The following is a 14,570-nucleotide window of genomic DNA, read 5'->3' as shown; positions in this document are numbered from 1 at the left end:
CCTGACTGACTTCAATTTCGGACCATAAAGCGATAAAAAAAAACACTATCGGTTTTAAGTAAAGAGTTTTTAATATACCATCGTCCCAAATATGAGTAGACTCGTCAGACTGGTTAGCAGTAAATACTTAATCAGTCAACTGTAGAAGGTCATATACTATTTTTTGTAGATGCAACCTTGACATACAAGACCGGGCATTCACAGGTACAAAACAAGTAATAGCTTTTAAAGGCCAATTCAATGTGTATCCATTTGTTCCTACAAACGTAAATTATAATCTTTTTAAAAATAACCTGTACTTGAACTTGTTCACTTTATTATTAACTGAATGTTTGTTGGTTTAATTCGTATACACGTTTCATTTCGATGGTTGTCACAAAAGAAGTTTAATCTTCATCGACAGTTGATTACAATAGATTACCGGATGAAATTGTTATGTCATTATATAATATTTTTGCGTTGTTATCTCTTTTGAACATCATTTGTTTTCATTTGTAAAAAAACGAACTATTCGACTATGGTAGTGAACTTCACATAATATGAAACAGAACGATATGGTAAAAAGTAGGTCTTATATTTCTTAAACTGTGCTGCTAAATCAACTTAAAATACTGCACTTTACATGTATATCAAATCCATCTTTTAAAACATGTGTAGTGTAAAGTAAAACAGTAAGGTTAAAAAAGTATGTATCTTAAAGAATGGAGGTTATCCCAATTAAGTCTGTGCGAGAAATATCAAAATATGGACAAAACTGACTGTGTTTCGATTTATACTTATAAATATCAACTAGAACACACCCGCGAAATCGCGGGCATTTAGAGCGTGGTTGAAATGGTCAATCCTGAAATTTCGATCTTAAAAACACCCGTTCCCGACGTCCCGAAAAGGTCCTGCTTCATTTATTACTGTAAAAAAAGTGTATTTTCTTTTTACATTCAATTCTCAGTTAAATAATCATTCCACAGCGGTTATTGATATATTATACAGACACTCTCTATTTAATAAACTCTGTGACCGCCGATGATAGTAAACTGGAAAATGATATCAGGCAGAAAATACACTTTATTCCTAGTATATGTATTTGTTTCAAAGTATACAGTAAACGCAAGCCGGAGGTCTAATCTGAATTAAAATTTCGTCCAATGACGTATATCAGACAGAAAATACACTTTATTCGTAGTATATGTATGATAAAAGTATACAGAAAACGCAAACCGAAGTCCATTCTGGCTAAAAATTTCGTCCAATGACGGAAACATATCCGGACGCCTTTTTTCTCGTTTTTCTCCCAAAATAACTCAATCTGGATAATCATATGAATGGATGACAAATGCGATTATGCACTGTACATATAGGACACAGAGTCATGAAGATTAATTTATTGTGGAAAGAAGAGAAGCGACACCCAAAATGAGGTCTTCTCGTTTAATAGTATAGATGTTTAAATGTTTGATGTGTTAAAATTAAAATAGTGAAAAGATAACGAAAATATATTCTTTTAGACATATTTAGTTGGTGGAAAAACATAGGTTCCGCATGTTTACAAAATCCAATGTAGAAATACTTTAAAGAAAAGACTTTCCCTTTTCTGTTTCTTTCTGTGCATCTGTGATTTGTGTTTTTCTTTAATTTCTTTAATAAATTTACTTATGTTCCCTTATTTTAATTGATTATTGTTTCAGATAAGGTTGGTACATATTAAAACGTTTAAACCCGCTGCATATGTCTTCACCTGTCCTATTTCAGGAATCTGATGTTTAGTAGTTGTCATTTTTTGATGTGGTTCATATAAGTATTTCTCGTTCCTCGTTTTTTATATAGATAAGACCGTTGGTTTTCCCGTTTCTATGGTTTTACAATAGTAATTTTTTGGGCTTGCTGCATGTTCGGTGTGAATCAATGCTTCGTACTAAATACCGCAGTTTGACCTAAAATGGTTTACTTTTACAGATTGTGACTTGGATGAAGAGTTGTCTCATTGGCACTCATACCACATATTTTTTTTATATCGATGTTCATTTTTATACAATCTTATAACTGTGATTACGTACTAAAAATGTAAATTACCTTTGGGTGGGGTTAGTGTTGCTTAGTCTTTAGTTTTATATGTTGAGTCGTCTGCACTTTTATATGTCTGCTTGTCTTTTTATTTTTTTAGCATGGCGTTGTCGGTTTGTTTTTTATCTGTGAGTTTGACTGTCCCTCTGGTATCTTTCGCCACTCTTTTCTCTCTCTGTCACAAATAGCTACATCAGTAACTTCAAAAGATAACTATATAAATATTTGATATAGATATTTTATTATTATATACCCTGTTTTATACGTTTAATAGGCTTACATTGGTTACACAGTTGCTATATTAATACCTTGACTAACAAATTCCTTAGATATAAACTTTGTTTAAAGTATATTTTCAAAAGCATAAAATTAACCAAATACTAAAGCATTGGTACAATTTGTTTGTCAACATAATGTTAAACAGTCCAAATGGTATCCGCTATGCCATCTATAAATAGTGCATGTTGAAGTCCATCTGTTCCCGGTAACCATAGTGACGAGTAAGTATGTTTCCCGCTATTTACTTATCTTTGGTATGACGACATACTAAAACAGGTACATGGGAATGATGAACAACAAAGTCACTAACACTTCCGAGTAGTGTTCTTCGGAGTTTACCCATTCCACGAGTTCCAGTAACAATAAATGTTGCGTCATGCTTCTGGGCAAACTCGCAAATGGCATGACCGGGTTTTTCTGCCGATTCTACAACAAATTCAGCTTCAACCTAAAACAAAATTGATTATTATTCATAATTCATATGGTGTATATTGTCAATGTGCAACAAGTACTTGTTGGAATTATTTGTCAAACAGTAGTCCATGAACTCGCAATGTCTTCTTATAAACATCAGAGTGAAGTTAACATATTTTTGTTAAAAGTCGGCTACCTCTATTCAATACTGATATGTTTTCACCCTTACGGAGAAATCATAACGCAACAAATTGTGGTCACGCACCGAACTCGTGTGATACTTTGGTGAATTGAAAATGGAAATGGTAAGCATGGAATATGCTGATTGTTAAAATCGTTTATGCTGAGACCATTCTTGTCTGATGGGTTATTTCAATTATGTTCAACTGCATTTCCCTAGTCGGATAATGCTTTCACGTTTTGGATTTTTATGTTGATGTGACTAAAACGTTTGTAAAGGGTGTCGAATATCCAATATATTGGCCTGAAACATCACATAAAACGTAATTTTTGGAAATATGTTACTGAGTAAATGACATTGCTTTGAATTAACACAACTTCATAATTTAAGGCATACGTTAAGCATACGATGCTTGCAACTTATTAAATCTGTCTTGATTGCTCCTTATTGATAAAAACTATTTTCGTTCGATAGTACTGTAATTAGTTTTTGAATAATTTAGTACCAAGACTTTTCTGGATTAAAGCAGATTTACTTTGTTTTGCATATTTTGCATCGTATATTATACATTTCAGTGACATGTTGATAACAGTAAACTACTTGTAATATGTAGGATCCTGTAAACGTTTACATAACATACTATGTGTACATACATTATCTGCATTGGCTTTGGATATAAATTTGGCCTTTAACTCAGAAGTTTTTGCATCAGCCTCTCTTTGACATTCTAGAACTCTTCCGGGACCTATTGAAGATAATTAAAGTGTAGGTAAAAATAAACATTCGATGAATCAATTTATACCAGTGTTACTTACAGCTATATATATTTTCGTCACTTTCAAATACATGTTTAAGAAGAACAAGACAATAATAGATAGTCAAGCATAAACCCGGTTCTTGACAAATGTAATTTATGAAGCTTATCTTTGTTTTCGGATGGGTATATTTTTAATTAAATTCTCTATATATTTATCACACTTTCATGCTATGTATAAAGTTCCTCTGTTTGAATTACATATTTCTCTTGCTTATACATTTAACAGTTCATTGTACCTCTTCTTCTATATTTTGGAACTGTACAGTACTTAAATATTTTTAGAGGAACCTGTATAAATTCAACAAACAATTATAACTGATCTCTGGAAATGTTTTATCATAACTACCCCTGCTAGTAAAATGTTTTATGATCTTTTATCATGTTTATTAAGATCCACATGACATTCAAATGCAGCCAACTCTTAAAACCCTTTATAATAACCCCAGATAGTCGTATTGTCGGTAATAAACGTCACTACCAATTAAAATGGATGTCTCATATGTTTTGTTTTGAATATGCCTTTACTTACTCATGGTAGTTGCGTTAATGTAACTTTCAGGGCTGTGCAGAAAAAGAACTTTGTTTCCGGCTTGGTGGAAGTTCTGGACATACCCTGAAAATGGTAGGAAAAAATTATATACAGATAACTATCCTCTAATATACAGTGAATTAATGAATTATTATAAATTTCCCTTCTTCCTCTCTCAACAAGAATCCCCCCGTTTGAAACAGTCCAAAACTAAAATAAACCGTTTCTTCTTATATTTTCAACGCGTTCAACTTCTTAACTTTATTTTTCATGGACTAAATTGTGTTTGGTAGACAAACATACAAGTAAAAAGTATAATTCGTGAAAAAAAAACCTAGCAGTAATATTAGATCTTTTTCTGCATGTTCAAACTGTGGGCAATGTTGCATCAGTGCACGTGATTTCATCTTCTCTACAGATCATCACGAAGAGATACAATCGTATAAGTATCCTCAATATCACTCTAGAGGTTATCTTATCCTCTTCATAAATAACACAATAAGAATATCATTCTTACAAAGTATTCAATTTATAAAAACCCAGGTAAGAGAATCATATATACTGCCCTGTTTTGTTATAATAATACAAAAGTGCGACCCTTGATAAACAGTACCATATCAAGGTAAGCATAATACGGGTACTTTTGATAAGTACCACAATGACAATTAAAATTTAAGATCATTCACCATGGTAAACGCAAATTGAAAGAGCGAAGACCGTCTTCTTTTCATTATCTCTGCTTTAATAAAGTTTACAAGGAAGGTTTACGAATGATTGTAAAGTAATTTTCCCCCACCCTGAACGAAATCAGACCGTCTCCTCCATTTCCTCGGTGGTACCTTTACCACATAGAAGTACTTAAGGTAGTTTCATAAAAAAAAAACATTACCACCACCACCATAAAAAGTAAACTATAAAATTTTCTTTTAAACAATATAAATCCTATACATATTCGCTCATTTTATTTATTTGTATTTTTGATTCCAAGTTTTGAGACCGCAATATTTCATACGTGTGCGGCATTGAAAATATTTTAAATCACAATCAACATATTATAGAGATACTATACATGTACCAATTACAATCCTACAGGCTCATACAGAATTCTGCGAAGACATTCTTATCGACCTGTCTTTATTTGACAAGCTAATAATTGAAATCATCTGGATTATTCTAAGTGGTCTATGTTTACAACGAACGACTAAACGACTGGGATTATATCTGACAATGAATACGAGAATGACATCAAGTGACAGCTTAATCACGTGTTCATCACGTTCTGAATACTGTCTGGAATGCCAGACTAGCTCCAGTTTGATGCGGGATAGACTGCTTCATAATCATTTTGTGGTAACGAGAAATTATGTACTCTTATGTATAAAAAAGTAAAAAAATATGAATAGCAAATTGCTAGTATTAAGTGCTTATTGTAACCTTTTTAAAAGCTAGAACCTAATCATTCGAAATCTAGATTTGTATAAGTACGCAGATACATTTAGGAATATATGATCCCTAAATAATTTCTCAAAATATAAACAATATACAACTAGTGCTAACTTAAACAACACCTCCAAGGGATCTAACAGTAAAGTGTAGCTTATAAAACGATTTTTATATTTTAATTCAAATCAATTAAATTGAAAAAGTAGGCGTATAATTTATAAGATTTGTAATGTGGCAATACTCAATCTCTGTCAAGTAGTACTATATATTTTAACTTTATACAATCGTATTTATTATGACAAGCTGGTATTCAATTTATTTAATGCTTGTGACAATATATCAACAACTCTCTTGGTTTTCTAGTTTGTAGCTTCTCTTGATCTGTTGAACAATACTATTATCGGACATTACGACGGTATTTTTAAATTTTCTTTTCCCCATATTTAGTAGTCTCGTACATTTGTTGTATTCGATATATAAATATGTTGCTGTATAAGAATCTAGATAGATCTCTAATGTGACATACAAGGTAGAAAGTGGGGGTGAGTTCTTGAACTTTTGGCAATTGCTGAATTCTGAGTTATTGTACTGTGTTGGGATTGGATCTTTCGTTAAATAATAGCAATTAAAAAGCTGTTTCTTAGCTTATGTTTACCAATTTCATTTCAAGAATTTTGTGTCTTGAATAAATGTACTTTATCATTCCTTCATAGGACAGGTTTGAAACGCAAACCCATTGTTAGATAATTTTGAACCGGTCTTTGAAAAACACAACAAACTAGAGTTTAACTTTAATGTCGTGAACATAACATATTTGCCATTAGTCGGGTTAACGTGCTTGACTGCTCAAATATTTCAAGTTTTTAAGATATATACTAAGTATAAATAAAATGCACTGTTGATCTTCAATTCGTATGCACAACGATGTTTTTCAAAATCTAATGACCGACCTAGGATATATTTTAAATACGCTTTTATATTGAAATTATTTTATGTAAGATTTCAGTTTGGGTTAAGGAACAATGCGCGTCTAATTCAACCAAGTGGAATAAATACCAGAATATTCTAAATGATTTCTGAACCACAAAACTTCAAAACGCATTTTATCCAGAAGTATATACCATTATGATTTTTTTTGCACGAACTATTTTAAAAGTAAACGTGCAGTTAATATGTTTCTAGAGGTATAGTTTAAGCAGCTTCAACTTCACATTTAAAATATAAAATCAGAACCATCTCTATATATATATGTTCGATATAAACTACAGCCTGAGTGTATTTATCTTCTAACTAAGTGCTCAATATAGGCAATATGTTGATAAATCAAAACTTTCACTTTGAAACGATCCAATTTATATTTATAAATCTCAACAAAAGTTTGGTTATTTTTTTCAGAAAGTCTCATTCAACCTTACACAAGTTTTTTTTTACAGAATTAAGACCAACATACATGTCATGTAAAGATTGGACAGTGATAAGGAGACCTTGAAATAATGGGTAGAAAAGTGGGAATAAGTAATAAAAGACTGATGCCCCCTCCTCCCTCTCAATCAACACCACTACCCAGAGAGGGAAGTTTAACTTCTTGAACTGAGTAAGGAACGGAAGAATAAAACCAGAAGCTCCGCAGGGCGTAGCTTTATACGACCGCAGAGGTTGAACCCTGAACGGTTGGGGCAAGTATGGACACAACATTCAAGCTGGATTCAGCTCTAAATTTGGATTGTGATTAAATAGTTGACACAGCATAGGTTTCTGACACAGAATGAATGTGTTCAAATGAACTTAAAATTTTTGTTTTCTCTTAGAGCAATTCACTATGCTGTTGAATATTAATCCTCTCAAAAAAATGTTTGAAGAAATTTTCTTTTTATTTATGAAATTTCAAATGAGAAAAATTGAACCCAATTTTTTTAATCACATCCCCCTTTCCCTTATTCCAAAACTAATCTCAATTAAAATTTCTAATGGAGTTTGCAACAATAACTTCTCATTTAAATACATCATAAAATATTAAAATGTAAAACAACTGCTTGTTATCACTGAATGGTAAAGATTATTTTAATTTATTACATTGTTTGCAATGAATTACATTGATTTCCCAGTTAGATAAATCCGATAATTTCACATGTGAAATAAACGTGGTTATTTCACTCTCTGACGTCATACAACAATAGGCGTTGTCAAGACGTCGATAACGTCGAAACAAAACATGCGTAGGAAAACCATATAGTTCCTTACATTTTCTACATTAATTTCCATAAAAAAAAACCAATTTGACAATGTAATAAAAAGTATAACTAATCGCAGTATTTGAATATCAAAAATAAGACAACTTGTGACCGAACGCCGCTATGGATTAAACTCGTGCTGCGCACTCGTTTAATCCATGCGCCGTTCGGTCACGCGTTGTCTTATTTTTTATATTCAAATACGGCGATTAGTTATACTATAATTATCAGTTGGTAGTAAAAGTGAACATACATTGTATATTGTATATAACAAAGATTTAAGTTGATTCTGGACAAAGAAAGATAACTCCAATAAAAAAAATTCTTGCTATTGCACAATATTGTGCAATTAGATATTTCTTGCTTACTATTCTGGACAAAGAAAGATAACTCTAACTAAAAACAAAATTTACTATTTCACAATATTGTGCAATTAGATATATTTCTTGCCATTGTGCAATACTTTGCAATTGAAAAGACTTGCTATTGCACAATACTTAATATAATAATTTTAGATCCTGATTTGGACCAACTTGAAAACTGGGCCCATTATCAAAAATCTAAGTACATGTTTGGTTTCAGCATATCAAAGAACCCCAAGATTTCAATTTTTGTTTAAAATCAAACTAAGTTTAATTTTGGACCCTTTGGACTTTAATGTAGACCAATTTGAAAACAGGACCAAAAATGAAGAATCTACATACACGGTTAGATTTGGCATATCAAAGAACCCCATTTATTCAATTTTTGATGAAATCAAACAAAGTTTAATTTTGGACCCCGATTTGGACCAACTTGAAAACTGGGCCAATAATCAAGAATCTAAGTACATTTTTAGATTCAGAATATCAAAGAACCCAACCAATTCATTTTTTTGTCAAAATCAAACTAAGTTTAATTTTGGACCCTTTGGACCTTAATGTAGACCAATATGAAAACGGGACCAAAAATGAAGAATCTACATATACAGTTAGATTCGGCATATCAAAGAACCCAAATTATTCAATTTTGATGAAATCAAACAAAGTTTAATTTTGGACCCTTTGGGCCCCTTATTCCTAAACTGTTGGGACCAAAACTCCCAAAATCAATACCAACCTTCCTTTTGTGGTCATAAACATTGTGTTTAAATTTCATTGATTTCTATTTACTTAAACTAAAGTTATTGTGCGAAAACCAAGAATAATGCTTATTTGGGCCCTTTTTTGGCCCCTAATTCCTAAACTGTTGAAACCAAAACTCCCAAAAACAATCCCAACCTTTCTTATGTGGTCATAAACCTTGTGTCAAAATTTCATAGATTTTTATTAACATTAACTATAGTTATAGTGCGAAAACCAAGAAAATGCTTATTTGGGCCCTTTTTGACCCCTTATTCCTAAAATGTTGGAACCAAAACTCCTAAAATCGATACCAACCTTCCTTTTGTGGACATGAACCTTGTGTTAAAATTTCACAGAATTCTATTCATTTTTACTAAAGTTAGAGTGCGAAAACTAAAAGTATTCGGACGACGACGACGACGACGACGACGACGCCAACGTGATAGCAATATACGACGAAAATTTTTTCAAATTTTGCGGTCGTATAAAAAGAGATACCCACCACCTCTCGTACAAGAAAAAGTCCAATGTTATGGTAAAGCTTTAGAAATGATCCGACCATATTTGGCAAGCAAACTTATTTTTTTATATATTATTTCCTGTACGGTACTGGTAGAAAAATGATTTGACAATTATAATCATTACTCGATGACCGCTAAAATATTACATTAATTTTGATTCAAAACACGAAACGGGTCAGGATTATTTAAGACAAGAGGAATGAAGGTGAAACGTGATAATGCATGAAGGCTTCATACATGTGGTCATAATGATAGATATTTATATAAGCCTTGTGTACATGTGACGTGTAGAATTAATAATAAACAATGTACTACAAATATACACTTTGTACCGTCCACACATACAATTTACAAAACAAAAACGTGTATACAACACATAAACATACATATAGCATAGTTTGTTTTAAATAGAAATTCAAAATAAAGTCAATAATTCCAATAAAAAACCCAAATAATATGCTAAATTTAGTGCAGAAAAGAGGATGAGGGTCCATGATACGGAAACTGCGAGTTGATACCGGCATTGATTTTTATGTGTATCTAACCACAAATCAACATGTGTCGGGCAAAAAATGGGGGGAATCTTAGTGAAAAGTGAAGGAGAGCTCATCTCGTACCAGTATCCCTTGTCATTGTTCCTCAGAAAATAGCATAATTGTACAAATATGCGTATTAAGTATGTCAATGGCTACTCTATACCTGGTCGATATTAAACATTCCATAAATAATTCGCGTAACTTCACGATAAACGTGAACATGTTACATATGACATTTAGCCAAACAATATTTGTCATACTCACAGTTATATGCATCCTCAGCATACTGACTTCCATCTAAACATATAACAACTTTCGCCATGTTAACTATAGTTGTTGACTGATAATATATTAATAACTGACCCAAATCTGTACTACGTTTTATTTCCACACTTCGACAATCACTAACAAAAATTTCCACTCGGTTATCGTCTTTCAAATAAGATTTTAAAATTTTGCGAAAAAAATACTAATTTTGGGTTAAAATGTTTGTATACACAAGTTTACTGTGGAGAAAAATCAATGCGTAAATTATTATCATATTATATATCGTAATCTGATATCGATCAGAAAATGTTATCTTCTAGAAAAAGCTGCATGATCTGTTGAAACAACATACTAAAATAATAAAAAATTCAATCAACATTAATTTAAAAAAAAAAGTCTTGTTTCCGTATGGTAGGCCAATGTTGTGTTACTTGTTTCGTTTTGCGTCCATTTACTAGCTGGGACAAAAAGTATTTTTTTACCTCGCATAATATACATGTAGTTATGCATTATTTTTTATGTAACTTGCATAAACAGATTCAAACTGGATGTTTCACGATTTACATTTAACCATACAAATATGATATTCTTCCCCATTTAAGTATTGTAATATATACCTATTGTATACAATTGTGCTATGCAACTGCGTAGATATGTATTATATAACGAATAAAACAATAAAAAGGACATTGAAATATAGGTCACCATATGACCCTCAAACATATAAATGCCAACATCGTAAGGCAAGTTAGAAAAGACAACAGTTAATGGTCAGTATATAAGACATTCAACTATAAATGATAAGTACTAGTACAAAAACTTCCATTAAGTTTGACATCCTATTTAAAATATCATTCATATTATGGATACAACGATATGTAGGAATTTACATAGATTATATAGTTATCTGACCCATGTAAGAATCTCTTTAGTTTTAATTGGCATTTCAGCTATCCAGAAAAAAGTGTCCTTTGAGCTGTCGAATTATGTGTTTTATAATTTTTCCACAGATACTTTGTTAAAATATTTCAGCATATTTAATTTAAAGAAAAAATGGATTTGGTCCATACTCTTATCTTTTGGAGAAGAAAACAGAAACTCTAGTTCCAAAAGAACCGGTTACATTAAATAATGCATGCTATTACTTAGACTTGACGCAAGTGTGTACTGAAATAACACTTCTGTAATATGTGGGTTAATGAACACAAAGCTTTCTTTTGTGCAGTTAATACGTGAATACATACAAGTTGCATAATCGATGAAGGAATAGAATGATGTATGTTTTCTTTAATTGAAAATGGATTTTTTACGATTTCGAGAGAGAATCTTGCCGCTTCAGGTCTGGAGGCGATTTACATGTTTTCCAAATGAATTCCGCTCTGTTGACGTTACATGGCCTCAACAAGTCCAAAGTAAATTGTTCGGAGACGTAATAAAATGCACCAGTCAGCAATGATAAATTATGGATAGCCTTAACTTTTTTTTTATTTGGAACGATTTGAAATCTAAACTGTTCACATGGCGCCAGTCCTTGTCAAGGCGAGAAAGCTTAATATTCTACAACATATTGTTCGAACATTAAATGTTTTAAATTTATACCTAATAGTACAGTCTTAAAGCTTATACTTGAATTATTTGTATCTAAAACATGTAGAAATTGAATATCTTAAAAATGTGTAAGGTATGAATAAAGGGAAATACGAGATAAACTGAGTCTAGCAACACAACAAAGCAATGTCACCAAAGTAGATCTACGATATCAGGCCCGTAGCCAGGAATTTCCAAAAGAGGGCGGGGGAGGTATTTTGTTTCAGGAACTTGACTTAAACAGTCCTGATTTGAAAAGAACGTTGCTTATTTGGTTTCAACGGAGGGTTCGTCCGACCCTATCCCCCCCCCCCCCCTTGGCTACGGGTATATGGATATACAATGTTGTTCATGCGTTAACATGGGACCATTCTAAACAAATTGTATCGGTTTACCAAATGCTGACATCAACTCGAAACTATAAACAATAGTGATATTCGATTAAGGGTGTCCTTAACCAATCACTTGTAAAAACATTGAGAAGGCAAAACAATAGTTAATAAGTAAATGTCAGGGGTGTTGTTAATATTCATGAAACATTTTTTTATAGACATATACCTCATTCTATTGCAAATCCATTGAGCTTTTCTAAAGAGAAAAATAATAGAGCACTTAGCTACATTTTGATTATTGGCTATCACATTCCCAAATTGGTTGTTTATTTTGATATACTATAGGCGATGTTATTCTTAGGCTGGGTTAATCAATTGTTCGAACGTTTAAACTAATTATTTGTAACGCCCTTTGTATTGAACAGTATTGCTCATTTTTTTACCTTTTTAATTATGCATAGTGTTACAGATAAGGGTGAAGGTTGGTACCTATTATAACGTTTAAACAAACTGCAATTGTGTGCAGCTATTCTAAGTCAGGAATCTGATCTTAAGCAGTTTTCGTTTGTTGATGTGGTTCATTAGTGTTTCTCGTTCCTCGTTTTTTATATAGATTAGATCGTTGGTTTTCCCCGTTTGAATGGTTTTACATTAGCTATTTTGGGGGCCCTGTATAGATTGCTGTTCGATGTGATCCACGGTTCCGTGTTGAAGACCGTACTTTTATCTTCAATGGATATAGGAAGTTGTGGTGTGAGTGACAATGAGACTACTCTCCATTCAAATAACAATTTAAAAAGTAAACCATTATAGGTTAAAGTACGGCCTTCAACACGGAACCATGGCTCACACCGAACAACAAGCTATAAAGGGCCCCAAAATTACTAGTGTAAAACCATTCAAACGGGAAAACCAACGGTCTAATCTATTATTTTACCTTCAATGGTTTACTTTTATAAATTGTGACTTGGATGGAGAGTTGTCTCATTGGCACTCTTACCACATCTTCTTTTATCTATATATACAAAAATGAAGTAAATGTTTAAATGAGCTGATACTTGAATTACAAAAGCATTGTCTTATCATACGTCTTGTCTTTTCTTGTTAAACAATAATGACAAGGATAAATGTATATCTTCTCGGTTACAAGTGTTTATAATCCCTTTATAATAAATGAGTATTACGACTCAACATAAAACTTTGAATTTGAACTTGCAATTGTATAAGTATGACAATGCCTAGGATGTCTTAAAGATGACTATCTCAGAATCATGAAACTGGTAAAATTTAAAATAAAAAAAAATATAAAAAATTGTAATTAAATGTTATATAAAAAAGAAGATGTGGTATGATTGCGAATTTGAACTTGCAATTGTATAAGTATGACAATGCCTAGGATGTCTTAAAGATGACTATCTCAGAATCATGAAACTGGTAAAATTTAAAATAAAAAAAAATAAAAAAATTTGTAATTAAATGTTATATAAAAAAGAAGATGTGGTATGATTGCCAAAGAGACAACTATCCACAAAAGACCAAAATGACACAAACATTAACAAATATAGGTTACCGTATTTTTGCATTTATACATGCTGATCATTATGAAATGCAACCAAGCTCAGGACATGTGTATTTTTTACGACTTGTGCCAAGGACAGAGCATAATGTTACAAAAGTATAATCTGCTCTTGTCTATGTAATATTTAGGATAGTGAATATTAATGGAAAGTTCGCATGATACAGTCATTTTGACATCCGACATCCTATAGGAAATGAGCATATCAATCAATTAAAGAGTATTTATGATTCAGGAAAGTGAACTGTTATCATTTGATTTATAAGCAATAAGCCAATAACTGGTATGATCTTTATTTCGTTTGTGTGTGAACGCCATCAATTACTTTTCTTTTTCTTTTTGATTATAAAGCAATTATAATTGTAGATGTCACAAAAATAAGGAGTCAAATGATTAAATTTGAATTTGCATTCGTAATTTGGTTAAAAAGAGTAACTGATCTGTTTGAATGCCTTATATCTGTAAACAGTGAAACAAATATCATATTTCAAATCCATTTGTTTACCACCGAATGTAATAAATATGATAAAAGCCATATCAATTTTCCGAGACTTTCCGACAAAGTTATCGTCAAGAGATTTATCATGCTTTGTTTTCAAGTATTCAATGAAATCGTTGACTCATATACACTCAACCATTATTTATTTCCTAGATTACCAAAACGAAGAGCACGTGTCATCAGCAAAAAAATGT

At 31.8% G+C, this 14,570-nt stretch overlaps 1 protein-coding gene across 2 annotated transcripts in view; it reads right to left on the bottom strand.

Annotated features, from left to right (window-relative positions):
* Positions 1-2,283: 2,283 nt before the first annotated feature.
* The window catches only part of LOC134686786 (universal stress protein YxiE-like), a 73,551-nt gene continuing 61,264 nt past the window's right edge, over positions 2,284-14,570 (bottom strand). The window contains exons 1-4 of one of the 2 annotated variants that reach the window (XM_063546563.1): positions 10,380-10,575; positions 4,282-4,365; positions 3,589-3,680; positions 2,284-2,788 (exon numbers count right to left, since the gene is read on the bottom strand). In XM_063546563.1, the coding sequence (XP_063402633.1) occupies positions 2,582-2,788; positions 3,589-3,680; positions 4,282-4,365; positions 10,380-10,437 (441 nt within the window). In that variant the 5' untranslated portion in view covers positions 10,438-10,575 and the 3' untranslated portion in view covers positions 2,284-2,581. Of the gene's footprint in view, positions 2,789-3,588; positions 3,681-4,281; positions 4,366-10,379; positions 10,576-14,570 lie in introns of those variants that run through there. The other variant, XM_063546555.1, reaches the window with a different exon arrangement.

This window comes from Mytilus trossulus, chromosome 1 (genome assembly GCF_036588685.1).
Source record: "Mytilus trossulus isolate FHL-02 chromosome 1, PNRI_Mtr1.1.1.hap1, whole genome shotgun sequence".
In the NCBI taxonomy this organism is placed as follows: domain Eukaryota; kingdom Metazoa; phylum Mollusca; class Bivalvia; order Mytilida; family Mytilidae; genus Mytilus; species Mytilus trossulus.
Note: the sequence above shows the minus strand (reverse complement) of the source record. Positions and strands in the feature narration are given on the sequence as shown.